At 40.4% G+C, this 19,814-nt stretch overlaps 1 protein-coding gene across 3 annotated transcripts in view; it reads right to left on the bottom strand.

Annotated features, from left to right (window-relative positions):
* LOC103350866 (protein adenylyltransferase SelO) overlaps positions 1-19,814 on the bottom strand; it is a 48,187-nt gene that overhangs the window by 9,541 nt on the left and 18,832 nt on the right. For 2 of the 3 annotated variants that reach the window (XM_051820972.2, XM_051820971.2), the window contains exons 10-17: positions 16,029-16,101; positions 13,645-13,728; positions 12,885-13,014; positions 8,235-8,279; positions 8,043-8,124; positions 7,848-7,940; positions 1,621-1,700; positions 713-756 (exon numbers count right to left, since the gene is read on the bottom strand). In XM_051820972.2, the coding sequence (XP_051676932.2) occupies positions 713-756; positions 1,621-1,700; positions 7,848-7,940; positions 8,043-8,124; positions 8,235-8,279; positions 12,885-13,014; positions 13,645-13,728; positions 16,029-16,101 (631 nt within the window). The remainder of the gene's footprint in view (positions 1-712; positions 757-1,620; positions 1,701-7,847; positions 7,941-8,042; positions 8,125-8,234; positions 8,280-12,884; positions 13,015-13,644; positions 13,729-16,028; positions 16,102-19,814) is intronic. The other variant, XR_011381738.1, reaches the window with a different exon arrangement.

Genomic DNA, 19,814 nt, shown 5'->3' with positions numbered 1-19,814 from the left:
CATCCGCATGGGAGACCAGGAGAAGCACCTGGCTCCTGGCTTCGGATCAGCACGGTGTGCCGGCCGCAGTGGCCATTGGGGGGTAAACCAACGGAAAAGGAAGACCTTTCTCTCTGTCTCTCTCTCTCACTGTCCACTCTGCCTGTCAAAAAAAAAAAAAAAAAAAAGGTATCTGCTGGAGCCAGCATTGTGGCATAGCAAGTAAAGCTGTTGCCTGCAATGCTAGCATCCTACATGGGCACCAGTTCAAGACCCAGCAGCTCCACTGCTGATCTAGCTCCCTGCTAATGTGCCTGGGAAAGCAGCAGAACACGGCCTAAACCCACATGGGAGAGCCTGGCCCAGCCCTAGCCATTGTGGTCATTTGGGGAGTGAACCAATAGATGGAAGATCTGTTTCTCTCTATCTCTTCCTCTCTCTGTGTAACTCTGACTTTCAAGTAGATAAATAAATCTTAAAAGAAAGAAAGAAAGAAAGAGAAAGAAACAGTCTCAGAAACTAAGCATCCTCTTTAAAAAAAGAGGTATCTGTGAAAATTTGTAAATTCCATATATGATATTTGATTTTAATTAAAATATACACACTTAGACTTATTCTGGTTCAAGACAAACAAAAACTCAGTCTCCATAATTGGTTTTGATTTTCAAAAACCAAAAATCATCACTTTCATGTGATAATCCTTAAAGATGAGGAAAGCAAAATTATTACTTACTTGTCATTCTTCTTCTTCTTTCAGAATCTGTGTCATTCATGTTACTAAAGATGATTAAAAACAAAAGACAAAATTCATCAAATTACATGTTTTTCAAATGGGGTAAATTATTTCACAGGACAAACATCAAGAAAAAACATTCAAAAATCACCAGGAATCAGTGTTTGAAAGGAAAGTAGAAAATAGTTTGATTAAACAATATAGAAAATTATACTTTGGAATTTGAATTATTTAGGGCAATAGCAACACTTTTCCTCCTTTAGCCAATAAAAAATCTTTTTGTCTGCAAAAAACTTAACTGTGTGATATCTTTCCCTGCTACATCTGGTTTTATGAACATTATTTAACATTTCTGGATGGCCCAGAGTTCCCATAGTCCTTGGCAGCCATTCAACAGGGTGGGCTATTTTCTCCTGTGGTTCTCCCACCTTTTCCTTCTCCTTTTGTGAGCCATGATCTTCAACTTCTCACCTCCTAAATGCTGACTGCTTCTGATTCATTGTGAGTCATAAAGCAAAGTCACATCTTACAACTGTATAAGATGTGACCCTAAATGGACTCTGGATGAAAGCCCAAGGGCCCTCCTCCACAGTTCCAAGAGCTCAAGGGCCAGGTGAGTGCTCTCTGTCCAGGTGAACTGCTACCCCAGATGCTGCAGCCAGGGCAAAGTACCCAGGAGATAAAAGAAAATGCCAACAAGAAAAAAGAAGGAAGGAAGGAAGGGAGGGAGGGAGGAGGAAGGAAAGAAAGGAGAGGAGAGGAGAGGAGAGGAGAGGAGAGGAGAGGAGAGGAGAGGAAAAGGAAAAGGAAAAGGAAAAGGAAAAGGAAAAGGAAAAGGAAGGGAGGAAAGTGATTAAACCAAAAACAATACATCACACGCCTATTTGAAGGTGATTAGATGACGTTACCTCTTCAGTCTCAAAAGGTACTGGGATACCCACACAGGAAAGAGTCTGTGCTGTGAGACAGTCTTCAGGGCCCAAAATTGCTACATGAAAACACAGTGATTGCTGCTTATTATGCTAATATTTGTTCAGTGTGTTTTAACTTCATGTCCATTTAAATTGCTTACGTCCTCTAAGATTCTATTTGAAGTAGCACAAAAAGGAATATTTCCTTTTTCTTTATATACCATTCAACTCCAAAATTCTCATTCATAGAAATCCAGGTAATGGCACGACTGAAGAGAAATAATAATATACAAAGTTCTTACAAAGACTGCATGGTGAATATTCATATTGTCAAAAGCCTTCCCTTATAGAGGGAACTCCCTTATATTTAATTTACTTTAAGAACATTGATTTGTAATGCATTTTAGTTATCTATTAATTCATTTAATAAATATTTGGAAATACTGACAATGTGCTGGGAACTATGTTTAAACATGGTTGAAGAAGGAAGTTAAACACGATATTTAGTGAAATAAGCCAGTCCCAAAGGGACAAATATCACATGTTCTCCCTAACCTATGATAACTAACAGAGCACCTGAAAGGCAATCTGTAGAAGTGAAATTGACACTTTGAGAAGCAATGCCTGGCCGGCGCTGCAGCTCAATAGGCTAATCCTCCACCTGCGGCGCCGGAACACCGGGTTCTAGTCCCGGTTGGGGCGCCGGATTCTGTCCTGGTTGCCCCTCTTCCAGGCCAGCTCTCTGCTGTGGCCCAGGAGGGCAGTGGAGGATGGCCCAAGTGCTTGGGCCCTGCACCCCATGGGAGACCAGGAGAAGCACCTGGCTCCTGGCTTCGGATCCGCGCGGTGCACCGGCCACAGCGCACCAGCTGCCTTTGCCATTGGAGGATGAACCAACGGCAAGAGGAAGACCTTTCTCTCTGTCTCTCTCACTGTCCACTCTGCCTGTAAAAAAAAAGAGAGAGAGAGAGAGAGAGAGAGAGAAGCAATGACTTGAACAGCCCTTGTCTTGACTGTTGAATAAGGATTCAAAAGGCTTCCATAGTCAATGCAGCTCATGTCATGAGCATCTCGGATGATCCCTGACATCATAAGAGTGTTAATTGTTAAATTAACGAGTCACTCTGCACTAACTTCCCATGCAGGACTTCTGTCCTCAAAGAGTTGAATTATAACTATGTCTAAGTCCTCCCAAAGATGTATCATTCTTGGGTGCTTCATTAAAGTTAATTCAGTTTCTAAAAAAAAAAAAAAGAAGAAGAAGTGAAATTAACTTCAAGATGTAACGACTTTGAACAGCCCTTGTCTCCACTATTGAGGAACAGTTTTGTTTTGTTTTCTGTTTTTCGTTTGTTTTTTTTGTTTTTGTTTTTTTTACCATGCAAATTGTTGGAACTCTGCTTAGTATAGAGTTGGTCTTCTGTGTATAAAGTTAATAAAAAATGGATCTTAGAGGAGAATGGGAATGGGAATGGGAGAGGAAGGAGGAGGTAGGTGGGAGAGTGAGTAGGAGGTTGGGTATGGTGGGAAGAATCACTATATTCCTAAAGTTGTACTAATGAAATTCATGAAGTCTGTAATTCTTAAATAAAAGGTTTCTTTGGTGGGGGGGGGGATTTAAAAAAATAAAAAAGGAAGTGGATAGGGGCTGGCACTGTGGCGCAGTGGGTTCAAGCCCTGGCTGGCAATGTTGGGATCCCATATGGGCACTTGTTCATGTCCTGGCTGCTCTACTTCAGAGCCAGCTCTCCTTGCTAATGAGCCTGGGAAAGCAGTAGAAAATGGCCCAAGTGCTTGGGCCCCTGCACCCACATGGGAGATCCAGAAGACGCTCCTAGCTCCTGGCTCATGGCTTTGGATCAGCTCAGCTCTGGCCGTTGCAGCCATTTGGGAAGTGAATCAGTGGATGGAAGACCTCTCTCTCTCTCTCTCTCTCTCTCTCTCTCTCTACCTCTCTCTGCAACTCTGTCTTTCAAATAAATAAAATAAAACTTAAAAAAAGGAAAGTGTATAAACAAATGACCCAATGCCATTTAGAAGTGTCCCAAAAATAAACACATACAAGGCTAAGGAAGCAAAAGGGAATAATCATTTAGCTCTACCTAATGAAAAGAATTCATAACCAAAAGACAAAAAAAATTACAGAAGTGACTAAAAATGTAGTCGTAAGTGACAAGAGGCTGACACTCTAACTATAATGGATACATCTTCCTTTCCCTTTCACATTCTAAACTTGAGACTAGCCACGCACCTGTTACTGCTAAGGGTGAAATGGTGGTGGGAAATATTACCTCGGTTCTTTGTCTTCATTGGAATAAGAATTTCCACATTGACAAGGCAGAGAGAAAAGCAAGATTTATTTAAGTTAGTGGCTACCTGTCGAAGTGGCCAGGAGAGGGGCTGCAAGAGAGGCAAAACCCAAGAGGAAGGTGGAAATTCTTCTTCCAGGTGAGACAAAGAACCAAGATCATCTCAAGGTCATCTTTCCCCATGGCCATTTCACCTATAACACTAGTGAGAGGGACTAACTATTGAGTGCATATGAAATACAGATAACTATTATTAACCTGGGTGAACAAAGTGAGGGTCAGAGAAATTGAGTAGCCATGCAAGCTTGAAAGTCTCTCAAAAGGGAACCCCAAACCTGAAGTCACCTCGTTTGCCCCCAGAGTCTGCTCTCTACAATGACTCCAATCTATTTCTCCTGAAATCATTGTGAAAAATCCATCTTTTCTTACAATAGCTTCACTACATGTGAAAATAAGCATTGGTTTGTAATAAAATCATGGGGCTTTAAATATCAAAGGAGTAAGACAGAATTAATAATGGAAAAAAATTGGCAGATCTGGAAAGGGCACTGGACAGCGGGCAATTTGGGTTCTGGGTCTGAATTCAGCAAGTCACTTAACCTCTCTTGCCCTCAGCCTCCATGCTATAAAATGAATTGATCTTTAAGGTCTGGAAAATTCCATGACTAACTAAGCTTGGGACCACATCAATAAATGGGTCAAGAATGTCAGGGAAATAAATCTTCAAAAATGTCACAATATTTTCTTCTCTAGCAGTTGTTTTTACCTTCTTAACCTTCAATAATAAATTTTCTCCTTGGAAAGAAACACGGTGAGCTTTCCATATTCATGAGTTCTGCATTTCAGGATTCAAGCAATTTAGTATGGAAAATACTAGCAAAAAAAGTTGCATCTGTACTAAGCTGTACATCTGAACTATACTGATGTTTTAGCCTTACCATTATTTACTATGCAATGTAGTATAATAACTATTTGCTTAGTATTTACATTGTATGAGGTATTATAAATAATCAGAGGTCATTTAAAGAATATAGGAGGATTATGTAAGTTAAATGCAAATATTCCATCATTTTATACAAGGGGATGATCATCTGCAGATTTCAGTATCTGTGAGGGCTCCTGGAATTAATTTGCCATGGACACTAAACAACTACATATTGCTGATAAAAACACACAACATTGGGGCCATTGTTGTGGCACAGCGGGTTAATGCCCTGGCCTGAAGCGCCACATGGGCGCCGGCTGCTCCACTTCCTGTCAAGCTCTCTGCTGTGGCCTGGGAAAGCAGTACAAGATGGCCCAAGTCCTTGGGCCCTGCACCCACATGGGAAGCCTGGAAGAAGCTCCTGGCTCCTGGCTCCTGGCTTCAGATCTGTGCAGCTCCAGCCGTTGTGGCCAACTGGGGAGTGAACCATCGGATGGAAGACCTCTCTCTCTGCCTCTCCTCTCTCTGTGTAACTCTGACTTTCAAGTAAAATAAATAAATCTTTAGGGGCCAGTGCTGTAGCACAGTGGGTTAACACCCTAGCTTGAAGCGCCGGCATCCCATATGGGCGCCAGTTCTGGTCCTGACTGCTCCTCTTCCAATCCAGCTCTCTGCTATGGCCTTGGATAGAAGTAGAAGATGGCCCAAGTCCTTGGGCCCTGTACCCATGTGGGAGACCCAGAGGAGGTTCCTGGCTCTGGATCAGTGCAGCTCCGGCCATCGCGGCTAACTGGGGAGTGAACCAGCAGATGGAAGAACTCTCTCTCTCTTTCTCTCTCTGCCTCTCCTCTCTCTGTGTAACTCTGACTTTCAAATAAATAAATAAATCTTTAAAAATAAATAAATAAATCTTTAAAAAAAAAAACAAACACCATCAGGGCTGGCACTATGGCTCAGCAGGTTAATCCATGGCCTGCAGTACTCACATCCCATGTGAGTGCCAGTTCATTGTCCCAGCTGCTCCACTTCTGATCCAGCTCCCTGCTAATTCACCTGGGAAAGCAGCAGAGGATGCCCCAAATCCTTGGGCTCCTGCACCCATGTGGGAGACCCACAAGAAGCTCCTGGCTCCTGGCTTCTGCCTGGCCCAGGCCCAGTCATTGTGGTCCTTTGGGAAGTGAACCAGAGGATAGAAGACCTCTCTCTCTCTCTGTGTCTCCTTCTCTCTCTCTGTAACTCTACCTTTCAAATAAATAAATACATCTTTTTTAAAAAAATTGGGGTTTAACCTCAAAAATAATAAAAGCAATGATTGAAATCTAAAAGAATTGGGCCTTATAGATCTGTTTCAAAAACTACAAGTAAGAGTCTTCTGGCAATACCCACATCATTCCATAAACACAACGTATTAGCACTGAAATTAAACAGTAATGCTTATTCTTAAAACTGAAGTAAGTGCAGCCACTTAAGAAACAGTTTAGCCATTTCTTTTCCTTAAAGTTTATTTATTTGTTTTTATTTATTTGAAAGGCAGAGAGACAGAGACAGATGGAGAGGATGTGTGAGTATGTGTGAGTAGGAAGCTGGATTGGAAGCAGCGGCAGGACTTGATCCCAGGCACTCCAATAGGGGATGAGGTGGCTTAACCCAGGGCTACAATGCCCACCCAGGTTAGGTAGTTTCTTAAAAAGTTAAACATAACTCACTAAGCAATTTGGCAATCCCACCCCTAATATCTGCCCCAGCGAAAAGAAGACCTATGTTCACACAAAAGCTTTAACTTTTTTTTTAAAGATTTATTTTTATTTATTTGAAAGACAGAGTTACAGAGAGAGGTCTTCCATCCGATGGTTCCCTCCCCAGATGGCCAAACGGCTGGAGCTGCGCCAATCTGAAGCTGCACCAATCCGAAGCCAGGAGCCAGGAGCTTCTTCCAGGTCTCCCACGTGGGTGCAGGGGCCCAAGGACTTGGGCCATCTTGTACTGCTATCCCAGGCCACAGCAGAGAGCTGGATCGAAAGAGGAGCAGCCGGGACTAGAACCGGCGCCCATATGGGCTGCTGGCGCTTCATGCCAGGGCATTAACCCACTGAGCCACAGTGCCGGCCCCACAAAACCTTTAACTTTATTGTAAAGTGACATTTGTTTCCAGCAGTCAAAACATCTAACAATCTAAACGTCAACCAGGAACTGGTTAAGCAGAGTGTGGTACATCCCTACAGTGATATACCACATTGTACTAGCAGTCAGTGATGGAGAGGAAGGAGGTCCTGATGTTGACAACAACATGGATGAACCTCAAAAATACACTAAGTGAAAAAGTTCATTGTAAAAGGCCATGTATTGTGGGGGCCGGTGCTGTGGCGCAGCAGGTTAAAGCCACCCCGCGGCCTGCAGCGCCAGCATCCCATATAGGCACCGGTTCGAGTCCCAGTTGCTCCACTTCTGATCCAGCTCTCTGCTATGGCCTGGAAAAGCAATGGAAGATGGCTCAAGTTCTTGGGCCCCTGCACCCATGTGGGAGACCCAGAAGAAGCTCCTGGCTCCTGGCTCCTGGCTTCGGATCAGCTCAGCTCTGGCGTTGCGGTCATTTGGGGAGTGAACCAGTGGATGGAAGACCTCTCTCTCTCTCTCTCTCTCTCTCTGTCTCTACCTCGCTCTGTAACTCTATCTTTCAAATAAATAAAATAAATCTTTTTTAAAAAAGGCCATATATTGTTTGATTCCATTTTTAGGCAATACATAGGAAGTGAAAACCTTTCAGGGCAGAAACTAGATAAGCAGTTGCTTGGAGTCAGAAACAGACTACAGATGCGCACAAGGGACCTTTGTGGAACTATTCTAAAACTCAATTGTGATGATCATACAAATCCATTAACTATGAAAAATCATTGAGCTGTACACGTAAAATGAATGGAATTTTATAGTATGTGAATTATATGCCAGTATAAAAAAGGGAAATGAAGAAAGTCAAATCCACAAGTGAATACCTGGGGAATACTGAGCTCCAGTAGCTGCCGTTGAGTAATCTCGCTGAGCTCCCGAAACGTCATTGTGAAATCAGCCTGTGTCTCTCCCATGAGCTAATGAAAGCAATTATATTTATCAATCGCAGTTTTCCAAAAGTAGGCCCAATAATAATTCAAATGTAAATGAGGGGAAAAAAGATAAAATGATCATCTCACATGTAAGAGAAATGCAATTAAATCATCATCACCCTGCCTTTCTCCAAGTAGTCCCAATTTGGCTTTGAACAAGTTTCTGAATCTAAAAGGAGAAACGTCAATTCAATTTTTTAGTTAAAATTCTCACTATTTTGAAAACTGTTCTCAAACTAACTAGGATGTTTTAATAGTTGTATTTAAAAAGTGACAAACCTTGTATAATAAACATCAGGGTATGTCCCAAGAATCTGAACAGCACTATGGAAAGAAAAAAAAAGTACAGTTAAACTTTGATTAAAAATTAACATTCTTGGGCCTGCGTTGTGGCATAGTGAATTAAGCCGCCACCTGCAATGCCAGCATCCCATATGGGCATCAGTTCCTGTCCCAGCTGTTCCACTTCCGATGGAGCTCTTTGTAATGGCCTGGGAAAGCAGTGGAGGATACCCCAAGTGGTTGGGCCCCTGTAACTCATGTGGGAAACTGGGACAAAGCACCTGGCTTCAGCACAGCCCAGCCCTGGTCATTGCTGCCATTTGGGGAGTGAACTAGCAGTTGGAAGATTGATCTCTCTCTCTCTCTCTTTCTCCTTCTCTCTCTCTCTGTAACTCTGCCTTTAAAACAGATGGACAAATTTGTAAAAAAAAAAAAAAAAATTAACATTTTCAAATTGCATCTTATATAAGAAGAAAGTGAACCTTCTCATGTTAAGTAACATGGATATTACATGCTAGTTATTCTGATTTAGTGGTTCAACTATGCACCATGTTGTAGAGAAACCTATCAATATAAATTTGCTGCCTCAAAAATTTAGATACATGAAGGCAGACGCTTGGCACAGAGGTTAAGGTACACTTTGGGATGCCCTCATCCCATATCAGAACTGCAGCTCTGCTTTGGATTCCAGCTTCCTGCTGATGAGCACTTCTTGCTGATGAGCTAAGCAGCAAATGATGGCTCAAGTACTTGAGTCCTTGCCACCCATGCAAGAGATCTGGATTGAGTTCTGGGCTCCTGGCTCTGACCTGTCCCAGCCCTGGCTGTTGTGGGCACTTGGGGAGTGAACCAGTATATAGAAGATTCTCTCTCTCTTCCTTTCAAATTAAGTAATATGAAAATAAATAAAGTTACAACAATTCAAATATAATACATGTCAAATCATGTCACTATTAAAACATCACTATAAATAATTACTTTATAGGATAAATGCTGATACGCCTCTTTAAGACCAAGAGAGTTATATAAATGAATTTCTTGGTATATTTTTTAAATTATATCCAAAATAACACACAAGGTCTATAACCATAGACCTCATCCATTAGGATAACATTTTTTAAAAAGAAGCCTGTGTTTGTTTTGTTTTTTAAACAAAAGGCAAAGTTACAGAGAGGCAGAGGCAGAGAGAGAGGTCTTTCTTCCAACAGTTCACTCCCCAGATGGCTACAACAGCCAGAGCTGAGCCAATCTGAAGCCAGGAGCCAGGAGCTTCTTCCAGGTCTCCCATGCAGATGCAGGGGCCCAAACACTTGGGCCATCTTCTATAGCTTTCCCACGCCATAGCAGAGAGCCGGATAGGAAGAGGAACAGACCGGACTTGAACCAGCTCCCATATGGGATGCTGGCACTGGAGGCAGTGACTATGTGGCTATGCCACAGTGCTGGCCCTGAGGATAACATTTTATTTATCTGAAAGTATGATAAAATAATGAAACATTTAAAATATATAAAAATCAGAACTCTCAACTTTGTACTCATCCTTAAATATCTGTCTTAAGATCCTTAAATGTACTTTAACTTCTATAAAAGCTGAACACAGTCTGAGTCCCACTCTCTTTATCTTTCTGACCTCATCTCTAACTCTCCCTCTTGGTTTTTCTGCTGCAAGCACACTGGCCTTCCTGCTGTACCTTAAAGCACACCACACAAACTCTCACCACAGGGCCTTTGCATAGGCTACTCCATTACCCATAGTGCTCTTTCCTCAAATACCTGTGTGTGTTGTTCCCACAATCCCTTCAAGCCTTTGCTCAAGTGAGGCCTTTGCTGACCATTCCTTTTATTTTTATTTTTTTAAGACTTTTATTTATTTTATTTGAGAGGTAGAGTTAGAGAGAAGTCTTCCAATGCTGGTTCACTCCCCAGCTCTTCCGGGTGTCCCACGTGGGTGCAGGGGCCCAGGCACTTGAGCCATCTTCCACTGCCTTCCCAGGCCCCATAGCAGAGAGCTGGATTGGAAGAGGAGCAGCCAGGACTAGAACTGGCACCCATATGGGATTCCGTGCCACAAGTGGAGGCTTAGCCCACTATGCCACAGCACGGGCCCACTGACTATTCTTTTAAAACTCCAAGCCCCTCCCTCTCTGTATTCCCGATCCTCCCTTTTATTTGCCCCAACAGTACTTATCTCCTAATATGCTATACAACGTCAGTGTTTTGTTTAGTTATTTACATAATTATCAACATTATGAATCTGTATATCTATTATTTACTCTGTTGTTTAAAAACAGCAATCATGTTCCCTTTTCAGCTCAGCCTAAGTTCAGAATGAGACCACACCACAGACAGGTGCAGACTGAAATTTCAATTGACTGAAAAGTCCAATCTGGAAAATATGGCTCAGGTCTACGGATAAGTAGGCATAATACTTGTTACACCCAACTGAGTCCACACTCTAACACCCTAATGTCAATTAGTCACAACAATTAGTCACAACAAAACTAAAACATGGGTGGTTCACATTCAGAAACAGTATCACCTATAAACCCCATATAAGTGAAATACTTGAGAAAGTAACCAAGGCACAGACTTTAATATGGAGTCATGAGGAAAAAACAAAAAGGACATAGGCAGTGAAATGACTGGAAGAGTGGGGGAATGTTGAAGGCAAAAACTCTTAAAACGGAAGAAATCAACTTCAAGGGAGAATCTAACAGCCTGCGGTTCAGAGTACTACACAGTCTTAGCAGACTCTAGCCATTGGATAACCAGAGGTAAAACACAAGCATTCTAAAGGTAGCATCTCATTGTGAGAGAGGAGAAAGCAACAAGCAAGCAGAATCCTAGTATTCAAAGATCATTAGAATCTTTAAAAATATATTGGGAAATACTTGGAAAACTTGCTTTTATATAATATTGTAAAATATATGAAAACTTCACATAACAGTAGAGAAAGTGGTGGGAAAGAATAGCTAACTAACAGTGAATCAAGAAAATGTTTCTCAGTAGACTTTCCAAACTAACAAAGCAGAAAAAAAGCAATCAATAGCTCAAATCAGAAAAAGATACAGAAAGAGGGCACGAAAATCAATAAGGATGAAACACAATGTAAGACAGAAGAAATAGAATGAGTCAATTGCTCTAATAAATGAGAACAGGCTAGACACATTTACTAGGGTAAAAACCATCACACTGAATTAAAAGTTTGCTATATAGTTTGTTTCTTTTTACAAGAAATGCATGTTGAGAAAAGGAGAACATAAAGCGAGAATCAAGGAAAACCTAACAAAAAGAAAGCATGAACAGCAATATTAATGTTAGATAAAATGAAACTGAGGGTTAAAAAGACTAATCAGAATAAAGGCACCCATTGTTAGGATAAAAGGTACTTTCGTGGCCGGCACCCCGGCTCACTAGGCTAATCCTCTGCCTGCGGCACCGGCACCCCAGGTTCTAGTCCCGGTTGGGGCGCCGGATTCTGTTCAGGTTGCTCCTCTTCCAGTCCAGCTCTCTGCTGTGGCCCGGGAAGGCAGTGGAGGATGGCCCAGGTGCTTGGGTCCTGCACCTGCATGGGAGACCAGGAGGAAGCACCTGGCTCCTGGCTTTGGATCAGCGCAGCGCGCCGGCCATAGCAGCCATTTGCGGGGAGAACCAATGGAAGGAAGACCTTTCTCTCTGTGTCTCTCTCTCACTGTCTGTAATTCTACCTGTAACTCTACCTGTCAAATAAATAAATAAAAAATCTTAAAAAAAAATGTAAGTTAAAAAAATACCTGTATGAATCAATAATATAATAGCAAAGTACATAAATTTCAAACAATTAGAGCAAAATAACTTGATAAATTACAATTAAAGTAGAAGCTTTTGATATGCATCTCTTACAAATCAAAGTTATCCAATAAATAAAAAATAGTCACAAAGGACTTGAATAATACATTAAAATTGACACATTAAATCCTCTGCTTCTGCGTCTCTGTAACTCTGCCTTTCAAATAAATAAATCAATCTGAAAAATATATGGACAAAATAAGACAATTCCAACTACTTAGAAAATAACCTTTGGACCAAATAGGAAACAAAATAAGATTTCACAACATCTCAAAAGCAATAAATAAGGAAAAATTACCCTTAACTTACAGGAAAAAAAATTGTACTAGAAAAAAATATACACCTTGAAATGCTTTTTTTTTTTTTTTTTTTTTTGACAGGCAGAGTGGACAATGAGAGAGAGAGACAGAGAGAAAGGTCTTCCTTTGCCATTGGTTCACCCTCCAATGGCTGCCGCAGCCGGCGCACCACACTGATCTGATGGCAGGAGCCAGGTGCTTCTCCTGGTCTCCCATGGGGTGCAGGGCCCAAGCACTTGGGCCATCCTCCACTGCACTCCCTGGCCACAGCAGAGAGCTGGCCTGGAAGAGGGGCAACTGGGATAGAATCCGGCGCCCCGACTGGGACTAGAACCTGGTGTGCCGGCGCCGCAAGGCGGAGGATTAGCCTAGTGAGTCACAGCGCCGGCCTAATGCTTTCATTTTTAAATATTAAATAATATGATGGTTTTTAAAATGTAGCTTTCTGGCTTTTCAAAAAATGATTGTTATAGAAATACACTTCCACATAGATTTAATTAGTAATTTAGGATTTACTCACAGTTGCTTTTGCTTAAGATCCAGTAATGGGTTTAATGCTTGTAACAACTTGTTTAAATTAAACATCCCAATATTGGCCTGATTTCCTATTCTATATCTTCTTTCATCATCAGATGTGTTTGGTACAAAATCTGTTTAAGACAAATACCATAGATTTACGGTGAGGATAATTACAATAAATAGCTTCTTTAAGTTTTTACTTACACTTAATGAATTTATACTCATTAGCTAAAAATCTTCCCAACATCAAATATTTAACTCAAAGGTATATGAATACCCAATACCTCCCCATATTCACTCAAAGCTTTTTAAGTATGAGCATTTCTACAAGAATTTCCACTTTATCACACATCAAACTCCAAGTCCATTAAATGTCCTCCAAAAAGCTTTCTCTGGTCCCTCCAGTGGTAAGTATTGTTCTATCGTTATTTCTATTTTATGTATTCATAAAGACAGGTCAAGTCACTTTTGCAAAGGCAGACAGCCATGGAGGATCGGACACCAGAGCTCAGGCCCACACCCCACCTTTCTTTTCCGGTATGCAATTCTTTGAGGGCACAGACCGAGAAGGAGTCATGGTTATATGGCTCATGGCACCTGGAAGGTCTAACCGCCACTTAAAAATGGCCATTTTGTGAATGAAACCAGTTCTTTCCCACCCTATTAATGTGTTCTCCGTGACAGTGTATTCAAAATAAACTTGCAAGGATTTTTTGGTGAAAATGTATACACATGTACACACAGACACATCCACAACATACCTGGGTTATAGGCCTCCATAAAACCAAATGGACCATAATCAATTGTGATGGATAATAAGCTAAAGTTATCAGTATTACAAACACCTGAAAAAAAACAAAGAAATTTCTAAAACCACAATACTTTCAAAATAATTGTTATTTAAACTCTATAAAATTATCCAGAATGGAAAGGTCATGGAAAAGTCATTTGTTTTAGAGATGAAAGAAATTAGATTATAAATTATAAATTTAAGGGGCCAGTGTTGTAGCACGGAGGAAGCCACCGTCTTCAATGACAGCATCCCATATGGGTGCCAATTAAGTCCCGGCTGTTCCACTTCCAATCCAGCTCTCTGCTAAGGCATCTGGTAGAGCAACAGAAGATGACCCAAGTCCTTGGGCCCCTGCACACACATGAGAGACCTCGATGAAGTTCCAGTCTCCTGGCTTCAAGCTAGCCCAGGCCCGGCTGTTGTGGCCATCTGGGGAGTGAACCAGCCAATGGAAAATCTCTATCTCTCTTTCTTTCTCTCTCTCTGTAGCTTTGCCTTTCAAATAAATAACTCAATCATTTAAAAAACTGTCAATTTAAATGATGATATCAAATATGGTAAAAATATAGATACATAAGATTTATTTATTGGAAGGGAGAGTGGGGAGACAGAGAAAGAGAACTATCTTCCTCGTGCTGGTTCACTTCCCAGATGGCTCACAGCCAGGCTGGGTGAGGTTGAAACCAAGACTCAGGAACTCCATCCAGGTCTCCCACATGGGTGCTGGAAATCCGAGTCCCTGAGTCATCATGTACTGCCTCCCAGGTCCATCAGCAGGAAGCTGGATCAGAAGCATGAAGCAGCCACAGTTCAAAGGCAGGCACTTCCAAATAGGATATGGGTGTTGCAGTGGTGACTTAACCTGCTGAGCCACAATGCACACATGCACGCCCCTAAAACTATACTTTAAAATGAACTTGAGTCTTTTGTTTTACAAACCCACTACCTTATCAAATGGAATGTGCTCCTTTATTTATTCTCCATTTCAAGCACTGGATAAAGAACATATATTATTTGGAATGGGACTGAGACTAGTAAAGAGTAAGATTAATTAATCTTAAAGGATTGTGAAAAGATAAAAGTATGAATATGTATCTGCATGACAGTCATTAGCTATGGAATATGGGCAGTATGACGAGCACTGCCATCTTTTTTTTTTGGGTGGGAAACATCTATATGAAGTCTTCAAAAAGTTTGTGAGACACATATATCACAAAAACTTTATGCAAACATATCAAATTTTTTGCACAAAATAATTTATAATTCCATTTTCCATGATATTTTTGAAGGACTCTAATATATTATATTCAGATCTCATTAAAGATATTTTTAAATTTTAAAATTAAAAAAATTACCACATGTTTAATAGTAAATAATTTAAAATGCACAAGAGTGAGTGGGAGTTTCACTGCACAAGGTAATCACTGTTAATCATTTCAAATCAATTCATCTAGACTTTTAAAAATTATTTACATAGGTACTCCAAAGAGTTCACGGGAAAATAGAACTAAAACATAGTTTCTGTGGTCAAAAAATCATTGAAACCCATGCAGTTTTTTTTAATAACACACAAGTTCCACAAACTTTTAAAAACTGAAAACATCTGGGGCTGGTGTTGTGGGTAAAAGTGGGGAGTGTACAAGAGATGGAAGATGGAAGATGGATCTCTCTCTCTCTCTCTCTCTCTCTCTCTTTCCATCTGCATTTCAAATAAATAAATCTTTTTTAAAAATTAAAAACATTTGATTAATTAATTAATTTGAGACAGAGAGAAAGAGAGAGACAGACACAGAGATAGAGTCCCCATAGACTGATCCACTCCTCATAGGCTGGCAATAGCCCAGATAGGGCCTGAGCTGAAGCCAGGAGCCTGAAACTCAATCTAGGTCTGTCATGTGGGTGCCGGGAACCCAGTTACTTGAGCTATCTCTGAGCCTCTGAAGGTCTGCATTACTAAGAAGGTGGAGCAGGAGCAAAGCTGGGTGTCAAAACCAGGTACTCCAACATGGAATGCAGGCATCTTCACCAGCACCTTAACTGCTGGGCCTCATGCCAAGCCCCCGCAAGCTTTTCTGAGGTACCCCCATATACTCATACATGTAAGTCTAAGGTTCAAGAGCTTCACCGGTAACATCACCCTATTTTGTTATTACTTTTCCATCCAAAGCAACTTCAAACATTACAAAAAATTTTCTTTGTTGTAAAAAATTATACATTAAAAACAAAAGAAGGTCAAGAGCAGGAATATTTTTTGAAAACACAAGAAAGTCTTCTACTTCAACAAATTATAATGTAAATAGATAACTTCTTCTATTCTACTTCAACAAATTATAATATAAATAGATAACTTACCATGAGCAAAACCAACAGACATCCACAAGGCAATAAGTTGTGCCGTCTCAGATACCACGATGGAAAAAAAATCCTAAAATGAAATTAGAAGTTCTCAGATTTTCCAATGATTTATGGCATACTCTTAGGATTCTCTGATAAGGCACCGGCAGAACATGGGAATTCAAAGGTATGTCAGAGATGACTAAAAGAACAGGAATGATCACTTGTAGGAAAAATGGTAGAAGGTAAAAATTACTCATCCGGAAATAATATAAAGCTCAGATCCAGTATTATGATCAAATGTCTCATGTCTAATCAGAAACGTAAAAGCAAAAATCTAGCATAATGAAATTAAATTCTGTGATTTACAAAATTTTAACTTTGAAACATGTCACCAAAGAAACAAATAAACAAAAAAGGAACTCCCTTCTTGGAGATTATTAAAGAATGAAAAGAGATTATACAAATTAAAAGTTTCCACAAACCCTAGATTAAACTCATGCATCACTGGCAACTGATCTTTGGCAAAAGTGCTAAGAGCACACATTGAAGAAAGGACAGTCTTCTTAAGGAACAGGGTGGGGACACAGAATATTCACATGCAGAAGAATGGACCAGACTCCTCTCTCTTTTTTTTTTTGATCCGAAGCCAGGAGCCAGGTGCTTTTTCCTGGTCTCCCATGTGGGTGCATGGCCCAAGGACTTGGGCCATCCTCCACTGCACTCCCGGGCCATAGCAGAGAGCTGGCCTGGAAGACGGGCAACCGGGACAGAACCCGGTGTGCTGGCGCCGCAAGGCGGAGGATTAGCCTATTTGAGCCACGGCGCTGGCCCAGACTCCTCTCTCTTACCATGTACAAAAACCAACACAAAATAGACTGAAGATGTAAATGTAAGACCAGAACTTTTGAAACTAATACTAGGGGAAATGCTTCAGGACATTCGAATCGGCAAGACTTTCTTGAATCAGGCCACAAAAGCACAGAAAATGAAAGCAAAAATAGGCACATGGGATTTCATCAAACTAAGAGCTTCTGCACAGCGAAGACAATGCTCAACAGCGCAAAGAGACAATCTAGAAATTATTTTAAAGTTGTATATTTGAGAAGGGCTTAATAACCAGAAGTTATAAGGGACTCAAACAACTCAATAGCAAATAAATAAGTAAATAAATAAATAAATAGCCCAATTTTTTAAAATGGGCAAGGTTTAAACAGATATTTCTCAAAGGAAGACATTCAAATAGCCACCAGGTATGGTGTTCAACATCTGATCATCAGGAGAATGCAAATCAAAACCACACTGAGGTATCACCGCACTCCAGTTAAAATGGCTATTATCGAAAAGATGAAAGATAACAAGTGCTGAAGAAAGGCAACCCTTGCAAACTGTTGGCGGGAATATAAACTCAGACCAACAAAGTAGAAAACAGTACGATGTCTTTTAAAAAATAAAAAACAGAACTACCATATGATCCAGGAATCCCACCAGTAGGTATTTATCCAAGGGAAATGACATCCATCTGTCAAAGTAACATCTGCACTCCTGTGTTTATTGCAGCATTATTCACAATAGCCAAGAAATGGAAACAACCCAGTACCTATCTACTGACAAATGGATAAAGAAAATGTGGTGTGTGTGTGTATATATATATATATATGTATATGTATATGTATATGTATGTGTGTACGTATGTATATATATGTATATGTATATGTATGTGTGTATGTATGTATATATATGTATATGTATATGTATGTGTGTATGTATGTATATATATGTATATGTATGTGTGTGTATGTATGTATGTATATATATATATATATATAACAGACTACTACTCAGCCATAAGCAAGGGTAAAATCTTGTCATTGGCAACCACATGGATGCAACTGGGGGGATCACTGTACTAACTCAAATAAGCCAAGCACAGAAAGATAAATACCACATGATCTCACCCATATATGGAATATAAAGAGATGCAGATGCATAATGTATGTGTATATGTACAATGTAAAATATAATAATGTATATGTATATTGTATAAATACAATAGTGGCCACTAGAGGCTGGGGAGGCAAGGGGGGGAAGAGTAGAAAAAGGTTGATTGACAGGTACTAACAAGGCTGAAAATAGGTAAGGTTAACGTATACTGTATGGTTCTCTAAAGAAAAAGAAAAACTAGAAAGCAAGACTGTCTTTACCATAAAGAATTGTTAAAGGTTTAAGGAGATACATTTACCCTGACTGGACCTTACATAATGCACACACTATCAAAACATCATACCGTAGCACATAAATATGTATAATTTTTATATGTCTCTGAAAAATATTTTAGAGATAAAATTACTAATAAAAATTCTCACAAAAACTGGAATCACAGTTTCATACTACATATTATGTTTAATATGTTTATTTGACATTGCTAACATAGCAATATCTACAAACCTCATGTGCAAAAAATAATATATGGGACCAAGTTACAAATGCTTTTCAAAACATAATGTATGCAGTTAGGATTCAGGAACACCTGTCCTCTTTTGGTAAGTATATTTCAAATGAAGCAACTGTCATGTTGATGTCCTGTTTATGAAGTGGTTCATCTTATCTTCCTGTAACAAAATGTTCAAAGTGCTCTTCACTTCCTTTTCTAACTGATTTTTAGAATTCTAAGCAGTAATTTCTAATGGTGGCAGGCCACAGAGAGAAGACAGTACAGTCATGTGCCACATAATGATGTCTTGGCCAACAGTGGAACACACATATACCTGCATTCCATGTAGGAGTACCCCAGTTGGATCCCTGGCACTAACTCCTGATGCCAGCTTCTCCCTAAGGTCGACCCTGGGAGACAGCAAGTAGTTAAGTCCCTATCATCCACATAGGAGACCTGGATTGAGTTCTTAGATTTTCCAGCTTCAGCCTAGTCCAGTCACAGCATAGTGGGCACCTGGGGAGTGAATCAGTGGATGGGAGCTGTGTGTGTGTCTATGTGCGTGTGTACACATGTGTGTGTGCATGTCTGCCCAAATTTTGCCTCTCAAATTTAAAAAGTAAAATAAAAATAAATTTTAAAAAGTTTATAAAATAAAAGTATTCCTGAGGTTAACTTATCATTAAAGAAAGAAAAATTTTAATGAATTTAGTGTCCCCTAAATCTGCCGTGTTGAGACAGATGCTGTGGCATAGCAGGTTAAGCCTCACCTGTGGTGCCAGCATTCCATATGGGCACTGGTTCGTGTCCCAACTGTTCCTCATCTGATCCAGCTCTCTGCTATGGCCTGGGAAAGCAGTGGAAAGTGGCCCAAGTGCTTGGGCCCCTGTACCCTCAAGGGAGACCCAGAAGAAGCTCCTGGCTCCTGGCTTCAGTTTGGCTCAGCTCCGGCCATTGTTGTCATTTAGGGAGTAAACCAGCAGATGGAAGACCTCTTTCTGTGTCTTTCCCTCTCTCTGTCTGTTAACTCTAACTCCCAAATAAATAAATAAAATCTTAAAAAAAAATCTGCAGTGTTTATAAAGCCTGTGGTAGTGTACAGCAGTGTCCTAGGACTTGACACTGACTCACTCAGAGCAACTGTCCTGCAGACCTTGCACAGTGGGGCCCTCTTTTATTTAGTATGCCATAGTTTTACTGTATCTTTTTCAAATACTTCTCATGGTATTACCATTGCCTACAGTATTCACTACAGTAATATGCTGTGTAGCTTTGCAGCCTGGAACAGGTTATTCCCTTATAGCACAGGTATGTGTCCACACACTCTAATGTGCAAACAATACTAGTGATGCAATCCTCAGAACATCTCT

The sequence above is a fragment of the Oryctolagus cuniculus genome, chromosome 13 (genome assembly GCF_964237555.1).
Source record: "Oryctolagus cuniculus chromosome 13, mOryCun1.1, whole genome shotgun sequence".
Lineage (NCBI taxonomy): Eukaryota > Metazoa > Chordata > Mammalia > Lagomorpha > Leporidae > Oryctolagus > Oryctolagus cuniculus.
This window is presented reverse-complemented; position numbering and strand designations above follow the sequence as displayed.